Source organism: Mya arenaria, chromosome 11, assembly GCF_026914265.1.
Source record: "Mya arenaria isolate MELC-2E11 chromosome 11, ASM2691426v1".
Taxonomy (NCBI): domain Eukaryota; kingdom Metazoa; phylum Mollusca; class Bivalvia; order Myida; family Myidae; genus Mya; species Mya arenaria.
In genome coordinates this window covers 53,609,784-53,635,668 of record NC_069132.1, presented here as the reverse complement: position 1 = coordinate 53,635,668, position 25,885 = coordinate 53,609,784, and the positions used below count along the sequence as shown (strand labels likewise).

At 36.4% G+C, this 25,885-nt stretch overlaps 2 protein-coding genes and 1 long non-coding RNA gene across 3 annotated transcripts; all 3 read left to right on the top strand.

The window, feature by feature from the left end:
- Positions 1–163: 163 nt before the first annotated feature.
- Positions 164–3,277, top strand: LOC128209487 (tumor necrosis factor receptor superfamily member 14-like). Its single transcript, XM_052913534.1, has 3 exons — positions 164–500; positions 1,997–2,420; positions 2,983–3,277. Exons 1-3 carry the CDS (start codon positions 408–410, stop codon positions 3,174–3,176), a joined length of 711 nt encoding a protein of 236 aa, XP_052769494.1. The 5' UTR covers positions 164–407; the 3' UTR covers positions 3,177–3,277.
- Positions 3,278–13,084: 9,807 nt separating this feature from the next.
- On the top strand, positions 13,085–15,465 carry LOC128209178 (tumor necrosis factor receptor superfamily member 6B-like). The gene is made up of 3 exons (XM_052913096.1): positions 13,085–13,324; positions 13,685–14,108; positions 14,658–15,465. The coding sequence occupies exons 1-3, from the start codon at positions 13,232–13,234 to the stop codon at positions 14,849–14,851; spliced, it is 711 nt and encodes a 236-aa protein (XP_052769056.1). The 5' UTR covers positions 13,085–13,231; the 3' UTR covers positions 14,852–15,465.
- A 5,827-nt stretch (positions 15,466–21,292) lies between these two features.
- Positions 21,293–23,719, top strand: LOC128209998 (uncharacterized). The gene is made up of 3 exons (XR_008257094.1): positions 21,293–21,510; positions 21,888–22,303; positions 22,640–23,719. It is a non-coding gene; the product is annotated as an uncharacterized LOC128209998 (long non-coding RNA).
- Positions 23,720–25,885: the final 2,166 nt, after the last annotated feature.

The following is a 25,885-nucleotide window of genomic DNA, read 5'->3' as shown; positions in this document are numbered from 1 at the left end:
AAGTATAAACATAACCCTACAGTTGATATTGTAATGAATCAGGAATGAATGATTCAGTGTTAAACCATTTTATAACCCTTCATATGAGCCAATTGATCTCTAAGAGATTGGTAAACCGCAAAAAGTGCTGTCTGTATTTTTACTACATGTATGATTCAACGTGTATGTCTTTAACGTTGGATAATCTTTGATATCTTTGAAGTTCTAAATTTGTAAACACCTACTTGTAATTCAATATTTCTGAATGCAATGAATACATATTCAATAGTTTATAGCAATTATACAACTAGGATCATTTTTAACATGGATTATGAAAACTCGTTAAGTAGTTAAGAAATAACTGTAATGCTTTATTAATACAAATGCTGTTTTCTTCTTGGATTCAAGTGTCGTGTTTGTGATAAAGGATGATTATTTTAGCTGCAGTGGGAGTGGACTTTAATCTTCTTTCTGTTGTTACCTTCGTATTTCATTTACCATCGGTTGCCATGGTGGAACCGGTATGTATTTTAAAAAATATATTATTTGTTTTATTTGTATAACATATTCGTAGAATCAGCTTTATAATCCTGTAATACGTATGATAATTTTACAATAATTGTATTAGTTTTTCTTTGCTACTTCCACGTACGTTTACTTTTAAATACATTTTCGAAACAACCTTTGTAGTTCCATTTTAACGTGTCAAGGTTTACCCCAACAAATCATTTCTTATTTAATTGCAAAATACAAATTTTCTTGAAAACAGCATGTATTATTCAGTTTTAATTATACCCCCACAAACGAAGTTTGAGGGGGTATATAGGAGTGAGCTTGTTGGTCGGTCGGTCGGTCTGTCGGTCCGTCGGTCGGTCGGTCGGTCGGTTTTCATGGTTTCCGGACGATAACTCATGAAAGGCTAGACATATTTGAAAATGTTTTGGTACACAGGTATAACATCAGAATATACAGATCATGTTCGATATTGGGGCTGGTGGGGCCAAGGTCAAGGTCACTGTTACTAAAAATAGAAAAACGGTTTCCGGATGATAACTCATGAAAGGCTTGACAGATTTGAAATATTTTTGGTACACATGTGTAACTTCAGAAGATACAGATCAAGTTCGATATTGGGGCTAGTGGGGCCAAGGTCAAGGTCACTGTTACTAAAAAAAGAAAAACGGTTTCCGGACGATAACTCATGAAAGGCTAGACGGATTTGAACAATTTTTGGTACACAGGTGTAACATCAGAAGATACAGATCAAGTTAGTGAGCTTGTCGGTCGGTCGGTCGGTTTTCATGGTTTCCAGACGATAACTCATGAAAGGCTAGACAGATTTAAAAAAAAATTGGTACGCAGGTGTAACATCAGAAGATACAGGTCAAGTTCGATAGATCCTTCAAAAACTAAATGAGCAAATATTTACCTTAAAAGTAATTGACACTTGGAAAGATGAACAAACAAAACAAATCCAGCATGCTTCATTTGAACCAGATGCCAGTGGAATACCAGCATAACTTAAGTATGGCATATTTGCCACAGTAGTGCTTACTACAAATATTGGCCTGTCAGATGGACTTGTTAATTCGGCTACAGGAACAGTCCCGGGATTTATTCCCAGGTGGATAAGGATGCATTCAAGCCCAAATATGTACTTGTAAAATTTGATGATGATCGTGTTGGAAGAAAAGCTCGTGAATGCTCTAGATGTCTTATTCCAGAAGAGATCAGCTAGAGCATCAGCTAGTTTTTCTTGTCAGCAGTGTAACTTCTAAATTACTCAACAGATTTAAATAAAACAATACATGCATGATAAAAGAAGATGCAGTGTGCAGTAACCTTGGAGTTATGGCCTCTTTTCAAAGGAATGGTTTGCCATTCCTGTGTCCAGGCGGCATTTGGGGGTATTCGTCACTCCTGTGACAGCTCTAGTTTCTATTAATGTTAAAGACTTTACAGATTCAATGTAAAATATTTATGATCAATCTGCTATATGTTTTATTCGTGTTATTAGGTACCAGTAATTGTTCTACACCGCAAAGTCCACAACGACAAACACGTCACACAATGCCATTCTGGTTACTACAAAGATCAATCAAGAAGTCAGGCTCATTGTAGAAAATGTTCGGTGTGCCCCAGGGGCTACATAGAAAAACAAGCGTGTACCCTGACAAATAACACAGCATGTGAGCAATGCTCTGTTGGAACGTTTCAAGATAGGAGAGGAGGAGGCTGCAAAGAATGTTCAAAGTGCGGGAAAGGGGAGTTTGTTAGAAGACCTTGTAGACCATACAAGAACACAATATGTAAGGCATGTCCTGATGGGACCTTCTCTGACGATGGAAGTAGATGGGCGTGTAAATATTGCCAACGTTGTTTGGGTTATCAAATTGAGCTGCAACAGTGTACGCAAACACAAGATGCAACATGTGGTGAAGGTATGTAATTTAACCTTCAGTAACTCATACCTCATTAATGTTTGTCAATTATCACCTGCTGGTGATGTAAATAACTACAAAAAATCGCGTGTATCGCAGGTTTCCCTGTAACCTAACCATTGCCATTGACGGTTACTCTTAAAATAACTTCGACGTATTTAGTCAACTATTTCAACCACAATAAATCGACACTCTGAACAAAGACTGTTATACTTTGCGTATTTGTATTACCTTAAGTATTTAAATTGTTATACCGATTGTAAATTGTGCAGGAAAATTGAGATTTCCTCCGTTCTAAATTTCAACCGCCACTTGACTTTCATTGTTATTTGAAACATATTTACTATCACAGTAAACATAAAACCCTTTTGATCAAAATCGTCTTTGGAACACATATGGTTGATATGTTAACAATGAATTGGATTGATCAGAGAAAATATATACAAATAGTAATTATGATAATTGAAAAAAATAACGCTTTGATTTGAACTATACAGACATTGTGTTCATGAACACAATTAAATGAAAAAATGTCATGTCATGTATGAAATATTTATTTCAGGTTTTGTAAACAAACTAGATCGAGAGGAGCGGGGTGATAATCCGGAGGAAGACTTGGAATACAATGTGCATACACGTGTGACACTGGTTGCTACTTGTGCCGTTTTGTCGTCGTTGTTTTTGATATTTTTATTGGCATTTGTGTTACAAACTTATGATAAGTATGCACATTCCTTTTTATTTCAGGTTTATTAAAATGTGATAAACTTGATAAAAAGCAACGAAATAAACAGAGGAAACTGAATATGGATTTCATAAGAAAACAAAAAATCATGAATAAAAGTAATGTAGATTAATTTTGTTTACAAATAAATTGTCAATTTGGCACCATAATCTAAGAATGTATACTTTAAATACATTCATGGGGGGGGAGGGTGCTCTATAACTGTTCGGTTAATGAGAAAGGGGCTTATTCCTAGTAATCATACTCTTCTACCCCCAACTTCAAATCCAGGAACCTGTCACGCAGATTTTATACTTAATTGAAATCTGATATTGATATTTTATAATATGATAGCCATGTATGGTTAGTAAGTCAGCCCAATTCTTAGAAAAAAAATCCTGAAATTATTAAAAACCATAACATTGTAAATTAACACAAAAGCTTAAGGTGTCAAGTGAAAAAACTTTGGGTCTCAAACTACATTTGCATTTTCATTCTTTGTTAAATATTGATTCTTGCTGAAAGGACACCACCTGTTGAATCAAGTTTTCCTTCATGAAGTCAGGTGTCCCATCTAAAATATGTCTTTTCTCTGTGTTAGTATTGGATTTCATATGCCTGTTTAAAAAGAAGTTTTATAACAGCACAAGACTATGAGCTTGGCGCTAAATGAGACGCATAACGGCACAAGACTATGAGCTTTGCACTTAACGAGACACATAACGGCACAAGACTGTGAGCTTGACGCTTAATGAGACACATAAGCACAAGACTATGAGCTTGACGCTCTAGGAGGCAAATAACGGCACAAGACTGTGATCTTGACGCTCAAAGAGATACATTACGGCACAAGACTGTGAGCTTGACGCTCAACGAGATACATACCGGCACAAGACTGTGAACTTGATGCTCAAGGAGGCAAATAACGGCACAAGATTATGAGCTTGACGCCCAACGAGACACATAACGGCACAAGACTATGGGCTTGGCGCTCAAGGAGACACATAACGGTACTAGACTATAAGCTAGATGCTCAACAAAACACATACCTGTACAAGACTTTTAGCTTGGCGCTCAGCGAGAAACATACAGGCACAAAACTATTAGCTTGATGCTTAACAAGACATATAACGGCATAAAACTATGAGCTTGGCGCTAAACAAGATATATAACGGCACAAGATCGTGAGCTTAATGCTCAACAAGACACATACCGGCACAAAACCATGAGCTTGACGCTCAACAGGACAAGTAACGGCACAATACTATGAACATGACGCTCAACGAGACAGTTAACGGCACAAGACTATGAGCTTGGCTCTCAACGAGACACATAACGGTACAAGACTATGAGCTTGGCGCTCAACGAGAAACATAACGGTACATGGCTTTGAACTTGATACTCAACGTGACAAATAACAGTACAAGGCTAGAATTTGGCGAATACGAGAAACATAACGGCACAAGGCTACGAACTTGACACTCAACGAGACACATAACGGTACATGGCTCTGAACTTGACACTCAACGAGAAAAATAACGGTACAAGACTATGAACTTGACACTAAACGAGACACAGCGGCACAAGGCTATAAACTTGACACTCAAAGAGACATATAACGGCACAAGGCCATGAACTTGACACTCAACGAGACACATAACGGCACAAGCCCATGAACTTGACACTCAACAAGACACATAACGGTACAAGGCTATGAACATGACTCTGAACGAGACGCATAACGGCACAAGGGTATGAACATGACTCTGAACGAGACGCATAACTACACAAGGCCATAAACTTGCCGCTCAACGAGACGCATAACGGCACAAGGCCATGAACTTGACACTCAACGAGACGCATAACGGCACAAGGCCATGAAGTTGACACTCAACGAGACACATAACGGCACAAGGCCATGAACTTGACACTCAACGAGACACATAACGGCACAAGGCCATGAACTTGACACTCAACGAGACGCATAACGGCACAAGGCCATGAACTTGACACTCAACGAGACAAATAACGGCACAAGGCCATGAACTTGACACTCAACGAGACACATAACGGCACAAGGCCATGAACTTGACACTCAACGAGACACATAACGGCACAAGACTATGGGCTTGTCGCTCAAGGAGACACATAAAGGTACACGTCTATAAGCTTTATGCTCAACAAGACACATACCTGCACAAGTCTATGAGCTTGGCGCTCAAGGAGACACATAACAGTACAAGACTATAAGCTTGATGCTCAACAAAACACATACCTGTACACGACTATTAGCTTTGCGCTCAACGAGAAACATACAGGCACAAAACTATTAGCTTGATGCTTAACAAGACATATAACGGCACAAAACTACGAGCTTGGCGCTAAACAAGATATTTAACGGCACAAGATCGTGAGCTTAATGCTCAACAAGACACATACTGGCACAAACTCATGAGCTTGACGCTCAACAAGACAAGTAACGGCACAATACTATGAATATGACATTCAACGAGACACATAACGGCACAAGACTATGAACTTGGCTCTCAACGAGACACATAACGGTACAAGAATATGAGCTTGGCTCTCAACGAGACACATAACGGTACATGGCTTTGAACTTGATACTCAACGTGACAAATAACAGTACAAGACTAGAATTTGGCGAATACGAGAAACATAACGGCACAAGGCTACGAACTTGACACTCAACGAGACACATAACGGTAAATGGCTCTGAACTTGACACTCAACGAGACAAATAACGGTACAAGACTATGAACTTGACACTAAACGAGACAAATAACGGTACAAGACTATGAACTTGACACTAAACGAGACAAATAACGGTACAAGACTATGAACTTGACACTAAACGAGACAAATAACGGTACAAGGCTACGAACTTGACACTCAACGAGACAAATAACGGTACAAGACTATGAACTTGACACTCAACGAGACAAATAACGGTACAAGACTATGAACTTGACACTAAACGAGACACAGCGGCACAAGACCATGAACTTGACACTAAACGAGACAAATAACGGCACAAGGCTACGAACTTGACACTCAACGAGAAACATAACGGCACAAGGCTACGAACTTGACACTCAACGAGAAACATAACGGCACAAGGCTATAAACTTGACACTCAACGAGACAAATAACGGTACAAGGCTATGAACTTGACACTCAACGAGAAACATAACGGCACAAGGCTACGAACTTGACACTCAAAGAGACAAATAACGGTACAAGACTATGAACTTGACACTAAACGAGACAAATAACGGTACAATACTATGAACTTGACACTAAACGAGACACATAACGGTAAATGGCTCTGAACTTGACACTCAACGAGACAAATAACGGTATAAGACTATGAACTTGACACAAAACGAGACAAATAACGGTACAATACTATGAACTTGACACTAAACGAGACACATAACGGTAAATGGCTCTGAACTTGACACTCAACGAGACAAATAACGGTATAAGACTATGAACTTGACACTAAACGAGACAAATAACGGTACAAGACTATGAACTTGACACTAAACGAGACAAATAACGGTACAAGACTATGAACTTGACACTAAACGAGACAAATAACGGTACAAGACTACGAACTTGACACTCAACGAGACGCATAACGGTACAAGACTATGAACTTGACACTAAACGAGACAAATAACGGTACAAGACTATGAACTTGACACTAAACGAGACAAATAACGGTACAAGGCTACGAACTTGACACTCAACGAGACGCATAACGGTACAAGACTATGAACTTGACACTCAACGAGACAAATAACGGTACAAGACTATGAACTTGACACTAAACGAGACACATAACGGCACAAGGCTATAAACTTGACACTCAACGAGAAAAATAACGGCACAAGGCTACGAACTTGACACTCAACGAGAAACATAACGGCACAAGGCTACGAACTTGACACTCAACGAGAAACATAACGGCACAAGGCTATAAACTTGACACTCAACGAGACAAATAACGGTACAAGGCTATGAACTTGACACTCAACGAGAAACATAACAGTACAAGGCTACGAACTTGACACTCAAAGAGACAAATAACGGTACAAGACTATGAACTTGACACTAAACGAGACAAATAACGGTACACGACTATGAACTTGACACTCAACGAGATGAACACGACACTCAACGAGACGCATAACGGCACAAGGCCATGAACTTGACACTCAATGAGACGCATAACGGTATAAGACTATGAACATGACTCTGAACGAGACACATAGCGGCACAAGGCTATGAACTTGCGCTCAACGAGGCGCATAACGGTATAAGACTATGAACTTGCCGCTCAACGAGACGCATAACGGCACAAAACTATGAACTTGCCGCTCAACGAGACGCATAACGGTATAAGACTATGAACTTGCCGCTCAACGAGGCGCATAACGGGACAAGGCCATGAACTTGCCGCTCAACGAGACGCATAACGGCACAAGGCCATGAACACGACACTCAACGAGACGCATAACGGCACAAGGCCATGAACTTGACACTCAACGAGACGCATAACGGGACAAGACTATGAACTTGCCGCTCAACGAGACGCATAACGGCACAAGACTATGAACTTGACACTCAACGAGACGCATAACGGCACAAGGCTTTGAACATGACTCTAAACGAGACACATAACGGCACAAGGCCATGAACTTGACACTCAACGAGACGCATAACGGCACAAGGCTATGAACTTGACACTCAACGAGACGCATAACGAGACAAGACTATGAACTTGAAACTCAACGAGACGCATAACGGCACAAGACTATGAACTTGCCGCTCAACGAGACGCATAACGGTATAAGACTATGAACTTGCCGCTCAACGAGTCGCATAACGGCGCAAGGCCATGAACTTGACACTCAACGAGACGCATAACGGGACAAGGCCATGAACTTGACACTCAACGAGACGCATAACGGGACAAGACTATGAACACGATACTCAACGAGACGCATAACGGCACAAGGCCATGAACTTGACACTCAACGAGACGCATAACGGGACAAGACTATGAACATGACTCTAAACGAGACACATAACGGCACAAGGCCATGAACTTGACACTCAACGAGACGCATAACGGGACAAGACTATGAACACGACACTCAACGAGACGCATAACGGCACAAGGCCATGAACTCGACACTCAACGAGACGCATAACGGGACAAGGCTATGAACATGACACTCAACGAGACACATAACAGCACACGATTATGAACTTGCCGCTCAACGAGACGCATAACGGCACAAGGCCATGAACTTGACACTCAATGAGACGCATAACGGGACAAGACTATGAACTTGCCGCTCAACGAGACGCATAACTGCACAAGACTATGAACTTGACACTCAACGAGACGCATAACGGCACAAGGCTATGAACATGACTCTAAACGAGACACATAACGGCACAAGGCCATGAACTTGACACTCAACGAGACGCATAACGGCACAAGGCTATGAACATGACTCTGAACGAGACGCATAACGGCACAAGGCCATGAACTTGACACTCAACGAGACGCATAACGGCACAAGGCTATGAACATGACACTCAACGAGACGCATAACGGCACAAGGCCATGAACTTGACACTCAACGAGAGGCATAACGGCACAAGGCTATGAACATGACACTCAACGAGACGCATAACGGCACAAGGCCATGAACTTGACACTCAACGAGACGCATAACGGGACAAGACTATGAACATGACTCTGAACGAGACACATAACGGCACAAGGCTATGAACTTGCCGCTAAACGAGACGCATAACGCTATAAGACTATGAACACGACACTCAACGAGACACATAACGGCACAAGGCCATGAACTTGACACTCAACGAGACACATAACGGTACAAGGCTATGAACATGACTCTGAACGAGACGCATAACGGCACAAGGCTATGAACTTGCCGCTTAACGAGACCCATAACGGTACAAAGCCATGAACTTGACACTCAACGAGACAAATACCGCACAAGGCCATGAACTTGACACTCAACGATACACATAACGGCACAAGGCCATGAACTTGACACTCAACGAGACACATAACGGTACAAGGCTATGAACATGACTCTGAACGAGACGCATAACGGCACAAGGCTATGAACTTGCCGCTCAACGAGACACATAAGTGGACAATACTATGAACTTGAAACTCAACGAGACCCATAACGGCACAAGACTATGAACTTGGCACTCAAAGAGACAAATCACAGTACCAGACTATGGACTTGACACTCATGAGCATACGGTACAAAGCTTTGAACTTGACACGCAACGAGACATATTACGGCACAAGACTATGACCTTGACACTCAAAGAGACAAATAACAGTACAAGACTATGAACTTGACACTCAACGAGACACATAACGGCACAAGACTATGAACTTGACACTCATGAGCATACGGCGCAAGGCTTTGAACTTGACACGCAACGAGACACATAACAGCTTGGCGCCCAAAAAGACACATAACGACATAAGACCATGAGCATGACACTCAACAAGACACATAACGACATAATATTATATGGATGACGCTCAACAAGACACATAACGACACAATACTATATGGATGACGCTCAACAAGACACATAACGACATAATATTATATGGATGACGCTCAACAAGACACATTTCGACAAAATACTATATGGATGACGCTCAACAAGACACATTTCGACAAAATACTATATGGATGACGCTCAACAAGACACATTTCGACACAATACTATATGGATGACGCTCAACAAGACACATAACGACACAATACTATATGGATGACGCTCAACAAGACACATAACGACACAATACTATATGGATGACGCTCAACAAGACACATTTCGACAAAATACTATATGGATGACGCTCAACAAGACACATAACGACACAATACTATATGGATGACGCTCAACAAGACACATAACGACACAATACTATATGGATGACGCTCAACAAGACACATAACGACAAAATACTATATGGATGACGCTCAACAAGACACATAACGACACAATACTATATGGATGACGCTCAACAAGACACATAACGACACAATACTATATGGATGACGCTCAACAAGACACATAACGACACAATACTATATGGATGACGCTCAACAAGACACATAACGACACAATACTATATGGATGACGCTCAACAAGACACATAACGACACAATACTATATGGATGACGCTCAACAAGACACATAACGACACAATACTATATGGATGACGCTCAACAAGACACATAACGACACAATACTATATGGAAAACGCTCAACAAGACACAAGACAACAGACAAGAATTCAACGAATATTGAAAGAACGTAAGAAATAAATGCAGTCGTTTAACTGTTAGTCTGTTATAACAATACCAGAAGCAACAACATCCGCACCACCATCAAAGCCAACAACAACACCAACAACAGCACCACCACCACCACCACCAACAACAACAACAACAACAATACATGTGTAATGTAATATTATGAACTGATTAAGTATGATAATTATATACTGTTGAATCAACACACTCTTTACTTTTGCGGCAAAACACACCGTGAACATCTTTAAAGGAGTATAACATCATTCTTCATATTTGAATACGTGATGTGTTTTAATTGTACAGTTCAAACCAGAATGCAATATACATATCGGAAATTGAATAAGTTATAGTGAATGTTTGCTATGTCATATATATACTGTCGAATGAATTTATATTTTCATTTCATAATTGATCTTTAATGAAAGGAACAATATTTTTAATGGTAATATCAGATCTTAGACCTTTATCGTTTGCATGCTTTATGTAATGTTATTGCTAAAAGTTTTTTTCAGCGACTGAATCAATTCAGTTCGCACATTTTTATGACTCAATATTCATGGATATACCTAAAAGCATTAATGTACATAGCATGTTTGACAAACGACTCACGATTTGCCTCATCGTCTTTGAATGAAAAGAATGTCGCAATGACTTCTTAAATAAACAAAAATCTTACCCAAAATAATTTAACCTTGCATTTGAACTAAATAGTTGATGTTTATCACATTTAAAAAATGAAAACCACAGGCGTAGCTGAAAGCCTGTTCCAACAAGGATGCACATCATGTTCAAACTTTGTGCTTTTATGTCTTAGCTGTGCATGCAACGGTTTTGAAGGGCGTTAAAGAATATATCTTTTGTGTGTCAGTAAGTCCCGGACTACCATTGAAGGACAGGCATGGGGCCGTTCGATAAAGACTGTAAGACTTAAAATGGACTAGACACCAGATGAAACAATTGCAACAAAAAAGGGAGAGAAAATTGTCAAAAATCTACTCAAAATCGACATCGTGTACAACGCAATGGAACTTATACTTACTGATGCATCACGTGCATCTTTCGCAGTTTTTACGTATTTTCCAATTCGAAGTCTGCTGGTTTTGTCTATCACGTAAATCCCAGTTTATTTATTTATTTATTTGTGCATCTTGTCTGTGTGAGCAGATATTTATGTTGTCTGTGTGAACAGATTTGTTTTCTGTGTGTGTGTGCATATTTGTATGTTGTCTGTGTGTGCAGAATTGTATCTTGTCTGTGTGTGCAGATTTGTATGTTTTCTGTGTGTGCAGAATTGTATCTTGTCTGTGTGTGCAGATTTGTATGTTGTCTGTGTGTGCAGAATTGTATCTTGTCTGTGTGTGCAGATTTGTATGTTGTCTGTGAGTATTGTTATGTATGATGTCTGTGTTTGCAGATTTGTTTGTTGTCCGTGTGTGCAGTTTTGTATGTTGTATGTGTGTGCAGATGTGTATGTTGTATGTTGTGTGCAGATTTGTATGTTGTCTGTGTGTGCAAATTGTATGTTGTCTGTGTGTATTGTTTTGTATGTTGTCTGTGTGTGCAGTTTTGTATGTTGTATGTGTGTGCAGACTTGTATGTTGTATGTGTGTGCAAATTTGTATGTTGGCTGTGTGTGCAGATTTGTATGTTGGCTGCGTGTGTAGAATTGTATGTTGTATGTGTGTGCAGATTTGTATGTTGTATGTATGTGTAAATTTGTATGTTGTATGTATGTGCAGATTTGTAAATTGGCTGCGTGTGCAGATTTGTATGTTGTATGTGTGTGCAGATTTGTATGTTGTCTGTGTGTATTGTTTTGTTTGTTGTCTGTGTGTGCAGATTTGTATGTTGTCTGTGTGTGCAGATTTGTATGTTGTATGTTTGTGCAGATTTGTATGTTGTATGTGTGTGCAGATTTGCATGTTTTCTGTTTGTGCAGATTTGCATGTTGTATGTGTGTGCATAGTTGTATGTTGTATGTATGTGCAGATTTGTATGTTGTCTGTGTGTTATATTTTGTATCTTGTCTGTGTTTGCTGTTTTATACGTTTGGTGTTTCTCGTTAAGTGTATACATATTGTGCCTTTAACAGATTTATCTTTAGCAGTTTTGCTACTGTGCATCGCCCTGTATTCACCATTATATAACTTTTCATTCTATTATGTAAAGCTATTGTTTACATGCCTGAGAACTCTTCTCTAAATTATCATGCATTCAGCCCAATACAGTTGTTAAAAGTATACACATAACCCTACAGTTGATATTGTAATAAATCAGGGATGAATGATTCAGTGTTAAACCATTTCATAACCTTTCATATGAGTCAATTGATCTCTAAGAGATTAGTAAACCGCAAAGAGTCATGTCTTTGTTTTTACTACATGTATGCTTAAGCAATTTGAGTTAGATTACAAACAACCACTTGTGTCTAACGTTGAATAATCTTTGATATCATTGAAGTTCTAAATTTGTAAACACGTACATGTAATTCAATATTGCTGTATTCATTGAATACATAGCGAATAGTTTATAGCCATTATACAACTTTGATCATTTCACATAGGTTATGAAACCTCGTTAAGTAGTTAGGTTATCGCTGTAATGTTTTATTAATACAAATGTTGTTTTCTTCTTGGATTCAAATGTCGTGTTTGTGATAAAGGATGATTATTTTAGCTGCAGTGGGAGTGGATTTTAATCTCCTTTCTGTTGTTACATTCGTATTTCATTTACCATCGGTTGCCATGGTGGAACCGGTATGTATTTTGAAAATATATTATTTGTTTTATTTGTATAACATCGTAGAATCAGCTTTATAATCATGTAATACATATCAACAATTAAAATGATAATTTTACAATAATTGTATAAGTTTTTCTTTGCTACTTCCACGTACGTTTATTTTTAAATACATTTTCGAAACAACCTTTGTAGTTCCATTTTAACGTGTCAAGGTCTACCCCAACACCTCATTTCTTATTTAATTGCAAAATTCAAATTTTCCTGAAACCAGTATGAATTATTCAGTTTTTAGTTTCTTTTAATGTTAAAGACTTTATAGATTTAATGTAAAATATTTATGATCAATCTGCTATATGTTTTATTCGTGTTATAAGGTACCAGTAATTGTTCTACACCGCAAAGTCCACAAAGACAAACACGTCACACAATGCCATTCTGGTTACTACAAAGATCAATCAAGAAGTCAGGCTTATTGTAGAAAATGTTCGGTGTGCCCCAGGGGCTACATAGAAAAACAAGCGTGTACCCTGACAAATAACACAGCATGTGAGCAATGCTCTGTTGGAACGTTTCAAAATAGGAGAGGAGGTGGCTGCAAAGAATGTTCAAAGTGCGGGAAAGGGGAGTTTGTTAGAAGACCTTGTAGACCATACAAGAACACAAGATGTAAGCCATGTCCTGAAGGGACCTTCTCTGACGATGGAAGTAGATGGGCGTGTAAATATTGCCAACGTTGTTGGGGTAATCAAATCCAGCTGCTACCCTGTACGCAAACACGAGATACAACATGTGGTGAAGGTATGTAATTTAACCTTCAGTAACTCATACCTCATTAATGTTTGTCAATTATCACCTGCTGGTGATGTAAATAACTACAAAAAACGCGTGTATCGCAGGTTTCACTGTAACCTAACCATTGCCATTGACGGTGACTTTAAAATAACTTCGACGTTTTAAGTCAACTATTTCAACCAGAATAAATCGAAACTCTGAACAAAGACTGTTCTACTATGCGTTTTTGTATTACCTTAAATATTTAAATTGTTATACCGATTGTAAATTGTGCAGGAAAATTGTTCATTTCCTCCGTTTAGATTTACCAACATGACTTAAATCGTTATCTGAAAATTATTCACTATCACAGTGAACATAAAAAACCTTTGTTTCATATCAGAATCGACTTCGGATCACAAATTGTTGATATGCTAGCAATCAAATCGGTCAGAGAAAATTTATACAAACAGAAATTATGATAATTTATAACAATAATGCTTTGTTTAGAACTATATAAGTATTATGTTCATGAACTGATAACATGAAATGTCATGTATGAAATATTAATTTCAGGTTTTATAAACAAACTAGATCGAGAGGAGCGGGGTGATAATCCGGAGGAAGACTTGGAATACAATGTGCATACACGTGTGACACTGGTTGCTACTTGCGCCGTTTTGTCCTCGTTGTTCTTGATATTTTTATTGGCATTTGTGTTACAAACTTATGATAAGTATGCACATTCCTTTTTATTTCAGGTTTATTAAAATGTGATAAACTTGATAAAAAGCAACGAAATCAACTGAGCAAACTGAATATATATTCCATAAAAAAACAAACAAGCATGAATAAAAGTAATGTAGATTAATTTTGTTTACAAATAAATTGTCAATTTGGCACCACATTGAAAGAATGTATACTTTTAATACATTCGTGGGGGAGAACCCTCTATAATTGTTCCGTTAATGTGAAAGGGGCTTATTACTACTAATCCGACTCTTCTACCCCAACGTCAAATCCAGGAGCCAGTCACGCAGATTTCATACTCAATCGGATATTGCTATTTTATAAAACGATAGCCATGTATGGTTTGTGAGTCAGCCAATACTTAGAAAATACAATGCTCAACGTGAAGTTAATGAAAACCATAACATTAAAATAGCAAGTAACTTAACACAATAGCTTAATGTGTCGAGTGCAAAAACTTTGGGTATCAAACTACATTTGCATTATCATTCTTTGTTAAGTATTCATTCTTGCTGAAGGGATAGGACCTTAAATCAAGTCAGGTGTCCCATCTAAAAGTTGTCTTTGTTGTCAAGTGAAACTCTTTTTCAGACAATACATAACACATGTATAATAAAAATAAATTTTGATAAGCCTTTATCTTCTTACTAAATAATGCATTTATGGAAAATATTAATTACTGATAACAAGATTGTAACCGTGTATCTAATAGCTGAAAACGCAAAAATATTAAATGATTGGTGAATGCTAAAAGATTTACTGTGATCTATTATCGTCTAACAAGGTAGAAATACTGTGTTTTCTGCACCTTAATCTTTCAAATTTAACACAGTATCATTCATAAGAGCCACTGTTTTCGACATTTATTAATCCTTTTTGTTAAATTTAAACAATTTTATTAATTGTGGTAAATCTTATTTGGGAGTGAGAGTGTATCTTTAAATGTTCGTTTTAACCTGCATGTGCCTGTTTTACAAATACTTTCACATGATATATGGTTAAGAAGGTCTCTTGATTTATTCAGTTTGATGTTTTAAAGGTGTATGTATAAAGCCGCTTTAATTTAAGCATAACAAATTCACAAAACGATTAGAATCCCTATTGTATGGGGTATGAATAATTTAAATAAAACATATGCATTATGCAACAGAGTTTTATTGTTTGCATGGTCTGGCAATTTGATCTTTTTAATGCATTCTTAAGAGGTTAAAATGCAGATTTGTTTTCAAGGACTTAATTGATTGAAGAATAAATAAATATTATGCATACAATTTTCCAAAAATGAATTCAGATTGAGAAAGATAACTACCCTAAAAACGGTGTACACTTAAGTACGCTATTTAATGCGCCATACAATCCACTATTAAATCAGCATATTTGTATCGCAATTTTGTCATTATCTTTCATTTTTGAGACGTTTGATATAGTGCATGCAGATATTTTTTCAAAAAGTACATAACTAATTTATTTTAAATGAATAGAATGCAGATCAAATTTGTCTACGAAATAAATGACTAGATCAACGGTGTGCACTCTATTACCATATCCGCTAAATAATCCGCAAATAAAATCATTTGTTTTATTGTTAATTAATCTCTGATTGAACTTAAAACATGTATGCATATTTAGTTTTTGTCTAAACAGTATCCCGGCGGAACACGTGACTTTGAGGTTCAGGAATTCCACCATGAAATTTGGTGAAATATGATGAAATTATTTAGTGTCCTTGGGATGATGGAACACTATTTTCAAGGGTAAAACCTTTCCTTAACAACTCTTTTTGTTATCAGTTTGTGTTATAATGATTGGTATAAGAAAAGACCAGAAAAACAAAGACTTGGATACAACATTCGACCATCATACTAAGCAGTATTTGGGCGTTGTATTCAATCTATATTCAAACGTTTTTCTGATTACAAATTAAAATGAGCCGGCATTCTGGATTAAGGTAAAAAAGGGTATTCCTCGTTCAAAATGAATAAAAGGTGGAATATTCTATACTCGGGACGATGTACGACGTATTTTTTAAAAGTTTAAAACTATGTTGTTTGCTTTTTTCATTTGGGACAACCTTTAATCAATTCAGCGGAAAGAATGTTATCTTCGTTCATTTTGATACCAAAAAGTTATTAATAAAATGAAACAGTGTGATTTCTGTTTTAACCTGGAATTTGGGCTCCCATAAACCTGCACCCACAAATTATGAAAATGGCCTTACTTGTAAAATGTGACTAGTATCCATGTTAAGTACAAATGCATTGCTTTTGTAAATAACTGTTTCATTAAATCAAGCTCGTTTCTGCAATAAGAGAGCTTCAAGGGCGATTTTGCGCTTTTATTAATGAGTACTGGGTAAGTAACAATTTGTGCGTGTCTATTTTTACACTTTTAGAAAATCATGCGATTTAAAATAACGTTTCTGACTTATGGTATTCGATTTCAATCACAAACCTTAGTTGTTTATCCAGTTGACATTGAAAACGCTTCGGTCAAGTTCCTATATTTTCCTGGCAAATTTATGTGTAAGGGAAGTAACTTTTCTATTTTGCTATTTTGATGCATAGGTGTAAGAAATTCAAATATAACAGATACAAGTCATTAAATTATTCCGTGAAGGAGTATTTAATTGTTTTGCGAGCGTTTTAGATAAAGCCATGCTTGTTTACCATTGTTTTTACTATTGTAAGCGTATGGGATCGGAAACGATCGATTAACATTTTCTATTGACCAAGTGCATCGACATATTTCGAACATTTCTGCAATCATATTTGATTAGCTCTTATTTTCTAGACCTTAATGTGTTTTTATTTAACCCGAAGAGGTAATTGTATTTAGAATAAGGACACTGATTGTCTCTGGAGTATCAAGTTATTTCACATGAGTGTTTTCCTATTAAGAGACCAAAGACGCGGTAAATCTTGAAGATAACTATCTTAAGACTGATTGTTATGTCGATTTGTCACGATACTCAAAACGACACATAGCAGAGTCCATATTTGCTAATGCTTAAATCATGGCAAAGCATAAATTATATAGTAAAGCATGTATATATATACTATGAAACTGTATTGAAACGGAATAACCAGTTTCAATGTTGAAGTTTGGGTATTGCATTACATTTTGATATTCTAAATGGATCAGTATATAATGATATTCAAGATAAAACATTGGTATATGACGTAAATAACTAATACATTGGCTAACAAAATAAAAACCAAAGAAGTGACTTGTTCTTGTTAAAAGCTATATTAAGATTGTAATGTCGGCGATATGGCATAGTTACAATATAAACCGTATGTATGCATAATAGCCTGATACTTTATGATATTTTAATATGTTATGCTAATTTTTGGTTATCATAATATATAACAAAATAAAAACCAAAAAGGTGACTTGTTCTTGTTAAAAGCTATATACAGATTATAGAAAATGTCGGCGATATGGCATAGTTACAATATAGCCTGAATGTATGAATTATAATCTGATACTTTAATAATGTAAAATATCATGCTAATTTTTGGTTATCATATTATAATACAAAATAAAAACCAAAATGGGGACTTGTTCTTTCTAAAAACTACATACAGGTTGTTGAAATTGTCGGTGATATAGCAATGTTATAATATAAACTGTTTTAATCGTTATAATATGATACTTTATATTTTAAAATGTTAAGCTTTTGGTAATCATTGTATACTTTGTATTATAAATAAGCATTGCTATAAATTTGCAAAAAGGCACAGCAAATAAGAATCTATTTTCTACTTTTCAGGGAAAAAGGAAGCATTTCACATTCTTGAAAAAGAGTGAACTAACAGAGCATGCAGTTCATTTGAATTATGCACACTGTGCCTGTATATACCAATAAAGTTTTTTTGTTAGTAATAATTGATGCAAAGTCATTACGTTTTGGTAGTTGTACAATTCTTTTAACATGGTTATGCATTAATAAGTATGTCATGGAAACATAATAAGATTGATATTATTGTTTTTACTCTAGAAATGAGGATCCTGCATATCAACGATTTACAGTTTCAAACATATTTCTTAATGTGATAAGCAGCACCAGGTATGACTCGGTAAACTTTTTTATGTAAAATGAAGAGAAAATGATGGGAAATACGTTTGGAAAAAAGAGACACTTTTCAAAATGTGGTGCAAGATCATACAAATATACATCCTTATAATTAGGAAATTTTAAACAATATCTTTCCAAACAAACTATCAGTAACCCGCATGTTTCATTGCAATTCGTGCATGAACTAATTTCATAAAACATTGTCCACCTTACTTTTCTATGTATAGAAACCGTCATGTTAATACATCTATTCTTCAAACTTCAAGTATGTACTGTATCCAACATATTTTCCTAATATAATAAGCAGCACCATATATCACGTGAACATCTTTGATAACAGACCAACACCGTTCAAATAAGTATGTACTGTTATTGAAAAGCCTTGTAAATTTTACGATTTTGCTATTTCTTGAATATTTTGTGCAATCAAATATGATGACTACAGAAACAAGCCCCTGCACCCTCGTTTTGTTACAACGGCCAGGTGAAGAGGATAGAGTTTCAAGGTCAAACCGACGCTTAACTGCACAAGATAACTAAAACAGAGGCTGTAAAACGCATTGTTGGTACACGACATTTAAATGATTTTTAAGGACTCATGTCGTGACGGTAGTAAGTAGCATACCGAAACTCAAAACTTGTCAATGTTCGGAGCGCCGGCCATTCAAGCCATTAATAATTTTTGATGCACAGGATTCGATTATAGAAACGTGAACCTGTGGTGCACAAAGGGAGAGGTTTACACCCTCAAATCATATCGATATTAAAATTTCATACCAAAACATATATGGGTTACAGCCTTGGAATTGGAAACCGAACGTTCAGTGAAACCTTCAGGGAGGAAGGAATGGTCTAGAGTAATAATACAAGAAAACATTCAAGCCAAGTAGCCAACAAATAATAAATCTAACCCTGTTTAGATTCCAACTGTACAATGTCTCACAAACACGCTGCGAAAGACATACAGCGTACGTAGTGTGAAAACAAAGACGGTTGAAAAACACATAAAGAAAATAATATTAGAACTTGTTGAAACGGTACTTGTCCCAGCAATTATTAATAATAGCAGAACAGAAGCATATTCGCCGCGTATATATGACAAATTGTATTGTTATGATGTAACTTGTATTTCGTTCAGTGTCTGTTCGGCCTTAAACATTATGCATCTAAACAGGCTAATCGTTAAGAGCGATGACATCGTGGACTGAAAAAAACAAAACAATCAGACATCAGAATATTATACATGTATGTAAAACAAAGGATATCTTAATTACATTTTACACTGTTTGAGGAAACGAAACACTCGATATGATCAATTCCAGCCTTATATAAACTTATGAACAATAGCCATTTTTGTTAGATTTATTTTTGGGTTGCGTGTTCCCCACAAACGGATTCTTGTTAGGCCACATCAAATTAATATTTTGTTTCTCGGATTTTTGCCAAATAAAATTGGAGCGAGCGAGTGAAAAATAATGAAAATACGATTTTGTCAGTTTTCATAAAACACGAATCAAACTAAGGTTATGCTTATCTATGTTTTATCCATCGGGACCAGTGATCTTTTCTGTGCCAATCGCTTTATGTGACCAGATATATGTTCGCAATTGTCGTTGTTGTCAATATTTTGTCAAAAATGACACTGAAACATCATTTTGGACCAAACAACGATACCTATTACTGTTGAGTTAAGCTGTTTTCTGCAGCATCGACGTCGTAACGTCAAACTCTAATCACGAGGAACATGGATGAATCAAATAAATGAGTCATTTTTCATCATTCCAATTTTCATCCAAAAAATCATCACTTATTACGCAATAGTATAGTACCAGTATCAGATACACATATTATGTTGCATAATTATTGATTATGTTGTGCATGGAACGATGAACAATTGCTTAATTAAAGCATGGTCACAACAAATTAATTAAAAAAAATAACATTAGATTTCCAAAATTGGAGCCACAGTGTTTTTACCGGAAGTCGCCATTTTGATTGAATTTATTAAAACCGATTCTAAACCGTTCGACATACAGTATTAAACTCCACGCATCGGTTAGTTTACTTTAAAAACAAACTCTAGAACTGCGTTGGAACTTACACTACAATTGATTCTATTTCAGCTTTCAAAAAAGCTATTTATCACAAAAAAAATCTAGTTTGCGATGAAAATATAGGTGCGGTCGCACAAGAACATTTTTTTTTTTATCTTTTTACATTTTCAAAAAAGTAGTTGCGGTAAATCCTTGGAACGAAACATAAAGTTTGTGTGGCCGTTAGTTAAATATAGTTTTCTGACGATTGGAAGAACTCGTTGTGCAGATCATTACAATGTTCTAAATTTATCGATAACACTAGATCATGGCTATGTTTATCTATGTAGGGCATCCACTATTGTAAACATACTTTTAAACATCGAGTGAAATGTTAATTGTGTCTATTGTGTTTATTGAAACTCAAGAAGAGTGATTGTAATTCTATGAGTGCGGAAATAATTTTTAGATGCAAAATGAAGCAAAAATGAAGCACAGATTTATAACTGCCGTAAACTGGATAATTTCATTTTCGCTGCAAGTTCCTGTTGTATTAGATGTGGAACCAGTTTGTCCTATTTGAGTTATAACTGCATACAAATCATTGATACTTTTCTGTTTTACTTACGTTATGCATGTAGTTATGCATGTAGTTTATACGCGTGTAATATGCGTGTTGTAACTGTACGTGTGTGTTTTTCACTCAGTGTCGGTGCAGGGTTTACATTTGAAGCTTAAACTAATTTGCTTTGTTCTGTGGTATTCATTGTATTATTGTTGTTTTATTGGTGCACAGGTGTCCTAGTATGCAGTGTGTGTGTGTGTGTGTGTGTGCGTGCGTGCGTGCGTGCGTGCCTTTTTAAACATATTGTTCGTTTTAAATGAGGCAGACTTTTAAATAAATATTGATTCAATTATCATAAAATGCTTATTATTACATTGCAGGTACCCTATTTTCTTTCCAGTTATAAATCATCGAAGCACATGTGTGCGATCAGGGAAAGTATTATCTAGAGAAGCCAAATGAAGGTGGTCGATGCAAGTAGTGTCGACCGTGTCATAAAGGCTACTCTATGGGAGGACCTTGCAAAGAGACTAGCGATTTCAAATGTGAGCCATGTCCAGTTGGCACTTTCAGTGACAAAAGAAACGTTGTTTGTAAGAACTGCACATTTGTAACAGGGATTACTTCATACGTAAACCATGCTTACCTTATATGGACACTACGTGCCGCAGATGTCCTGAAGGGACCTTTTCGGTAGATGGAACTCAGTGGGCTTGTAAATATTGCAAAGCTTGTAGTGAAAATCAAAACGAGATCTTACGTTGCACATCGGAAAGTGATCGATTATGCGCAAAAGGTAATAGGCCATGAAATGGTTGATGATTTCGAAGTATTTATAATATTTGAATTTTATTTATAATGCAGTTGCATACATGGTTGCTCGATTAAATGATCGGATGGAATGTAATACACAAGTGAATCAAGCTTGTCGAGTATGTCAAGTGTATACAAAACATTTTTAAGTCAAGGTTATTTTTATCAAGGAAAGTGAAGGTAAATTGCGTGCTGTTGCCGGTCAGAAGATTTTTCTGTTCATACTGTCATGACCCATTGGTCATTTTCGCATCGAAATCGCAACAGAAATGAAGCATGGATATGTTTACGTTGCATAATATATACGTATTTGTTTCAGATGCTCCGATTGCCACCACAGACTCTGAAGTGATATGGAAAGAAACAGAAGTTGAAGACAATGATGAATTTAATACCCATACCCGATTGGTCATGATTGCCACTTGTACAGCGATATCATTTGCCTTCTTAATTGTCCTTCTCGCTTGGACATTACAATCTTACCATCATTTTTAAGACCAGTATCAGATGACGCTGTGTAAAATCTGTGTTCTTTGACACGAGGATGCTCAGCTGGAAGGTATACAGTACTTGGGCACTGAAAAGTGTTAACAACACGTATTGATATCGTTTCGAGAATTCCGTTTGTTGAACTCTACGTAATAACTGTCTGTGCATTTATTCGTTATCAGTGATTAAACGGCTTATATGTACGTATCAATGATTACTAGAAAGTATGTCTATAGCCATTGTTCGATTTGATTAAGATCCATAAAATGATTGATTCCGGGCGAAATGGGTAGCAATCAGAATACGCTCACATGCAAGTGTGGGGTTACGGACTTAAAAGCAAGTTTAACCCACCAGTGACCATTCTAAGATAAAACCTCTAAATTGGGTAATGCACATTTTCATGCAATTGTGAGATTAACGATTTAAAGACTAGTTTGAGCCGCAAGTGATATTGTTAAACATATGTTTTGATGCAAGTGTGAGGTTAAAGACTTTAAACCTAGGTTAAACCCCCCAATCAGTGAGTTTCTCTTTGATGACCGTTCAAATGCGATTACCCACAAACTTGTTAATAGACACTTTAAGAAGCATGTGTACTACGTATGCGTTCTTTTTTGTATGTTGTCTGTGTGTGTAAGGTTAAACTTTTTGCTGCTGAGGCTGTTTCTGTAGCTTTTAGCATAAATATTTTGTACAATGTGCGAGAAAGGTGATTTTGTGAGGAGACCTTGCAGACCATACAAGGACACAATATGTAAGATATCTCTGAGTGAGACCTGCTCCAAGTATGAAAAGAGATGAGCTTGTTAATTTTGCCAACGTTGTTGGGGTAATCAAATTGAGCAAATGTACGCAAACACAAGATACAACTTGTGGCGAGGGTATGTAGTTAAACCTTCGGTAAATCTAACATTGCGCATGTTTGCCATTATTTCGACATAAGTCACCTAGTGATGGTGTAAATAAATACAAAACTGCATGATACAACTTTGTGGAGTATTCAAAAGGTATCACAGAACCCAATTCATTGCCTTTGACGGTAACTCTTACATAATTAATGTTTTCCGTTACTTTGACATAGTCGGTCACCTGCCTGAAATACAAATAAATAAAAACGCTAAACAAAGAATTTTAGGTTAAGCGCGTTGTATTACCTAAACTATGTAAAATTTGATACCTGTTGTAATGGATGTTAGGAAAATTACGCTTTTTATCCGTTTTGAATTTCATCAGTCATTTGACTAAATTGTTATCAGGATATTATTTACAATCATAATGAATTTAAAACAATTGACTTCGAAACCCCATTCATTGATAAATAACAATGGTGCTAATCTATAATAGATAACCTTTCGTTTAGATAAACGATATGCACCTCAGTTCAGCCAGCTGAAAAAGACTACTTTAGTTCAGGGTAGGCAAATACACCAGATCAAGAGGAGAGAAATGGAAAATACTTGGAATACAATATGCACACATGTGTAGCACTAGTAGCTACTTGTGCTATTGTGTCGTCGCTGTTCTTGAACATTTATTTGGCCTGCCCTTTGTGTTACAAACTTATCAAAAGTATGTACATATTCCTTACTATGTCAGGTTTATCAAAATCTTATAATGTCATGGAATAAATGAAAAAACGTGAACCGATTCAATTAAAGGAATATACTTAAGAATATATATACCCAAGGGCTTATTTACATTTGTACGGTAATTGATTTATAAAGAAAGATTTACCTCGTACACTATTTGATGTTTTGCTTAAAGACAGCATATCAATATTGATAAAAATAGATACAACTCTATCTGTGTTCATTGTTATACACAGTCACCTCGAATCAAATGTAGCAATTGTTTTTATTATATGAAAGTGAACATATAAACAAAACTCTTCGTAAACGCAATGGGAATTATTCATCGGTATACAATCTTTTTTTAAATCCTTAAGTATGTTCCAGAAACAAATTCATGCCGAATATACGTAGTGTTTATTTAATTTGATGTTACTTAAAGCAACACTTGTGTCGACAGAAGAACCGGTATGTACACTTGTTAATGAATATATTTTAACAATACGTATTATGAAATGATCATCTGATTTATCTACCTTGCAAATTTACCGTAAAATTTCATTATGAAAAACAAGGTATGTAAGTGAATCGTGATAAAAGTATGTGCTTTACTATGAGGTTGTACAATGTAAGCTTATATATATAATGCACGCAAGTTGATTTTTTTCTAGATGTATCAAAATGCAAAGTAACTCTCCAGTGTGATATAATTCAATGGCTTAAACGTATTGTATTTCCAGCCAGTCGACTCCTGGAGAGAAATAACGTTATCAATTGATACATCACTCGTCAATGTGCCTTTTTAATGTTACTTATGATAAAACATATCCATGTTAGTAATAGAATTGGCCCATTGCTAACTGTTTGGTATACTTTATTGTTTTAATCATATCCAAGCTAAAGTAAATAATGGTCATCTGAAAGAAAAGGAACGTGTTACTTAGAAAACCATGATGGAAAACAGTATTGCTGAAGGTGTTGTTTATGTCTAAAAGATTACACACAGTCATTTGCATGTACTGAAAAGAGAAATACAAAATTCGAGCAATATCTTCCGAGTAATAGATAAGCTCTTGAAGAAATATGACACAGCATTGTGAAATTCCAATATTGATCATTAATTGCTTTTTTCCGGAAAGAATGGTTTTCCGATTTTGAATCTTAATTTGAAAACACACTTTCAATTGTATGAAAAACAACAACAATAGTAATGTAATTGTTAGACACGACATTTACTGAGTGGGCAAATAATTGGTACGCCGGAAAAGCGGTCCCTAACCAGTACATGCTATCAAATCAGGGGAAGGGTTTGTATGCGAGTGAGGCGATTATGTTTATAAGAAGGTTGCGCATACTGTGAAATCATTAATGTTCGTGGGCATGAAATTCGTGGTTTGCCGAAAAAAACAACAATTTCGTGGGTACTTGAATTCGTGGATTTTCATTTTTGAAAATAAAAATCGAAGATGCGAGCGTCCTAGATCGTCTGCATAATATCCACGCGC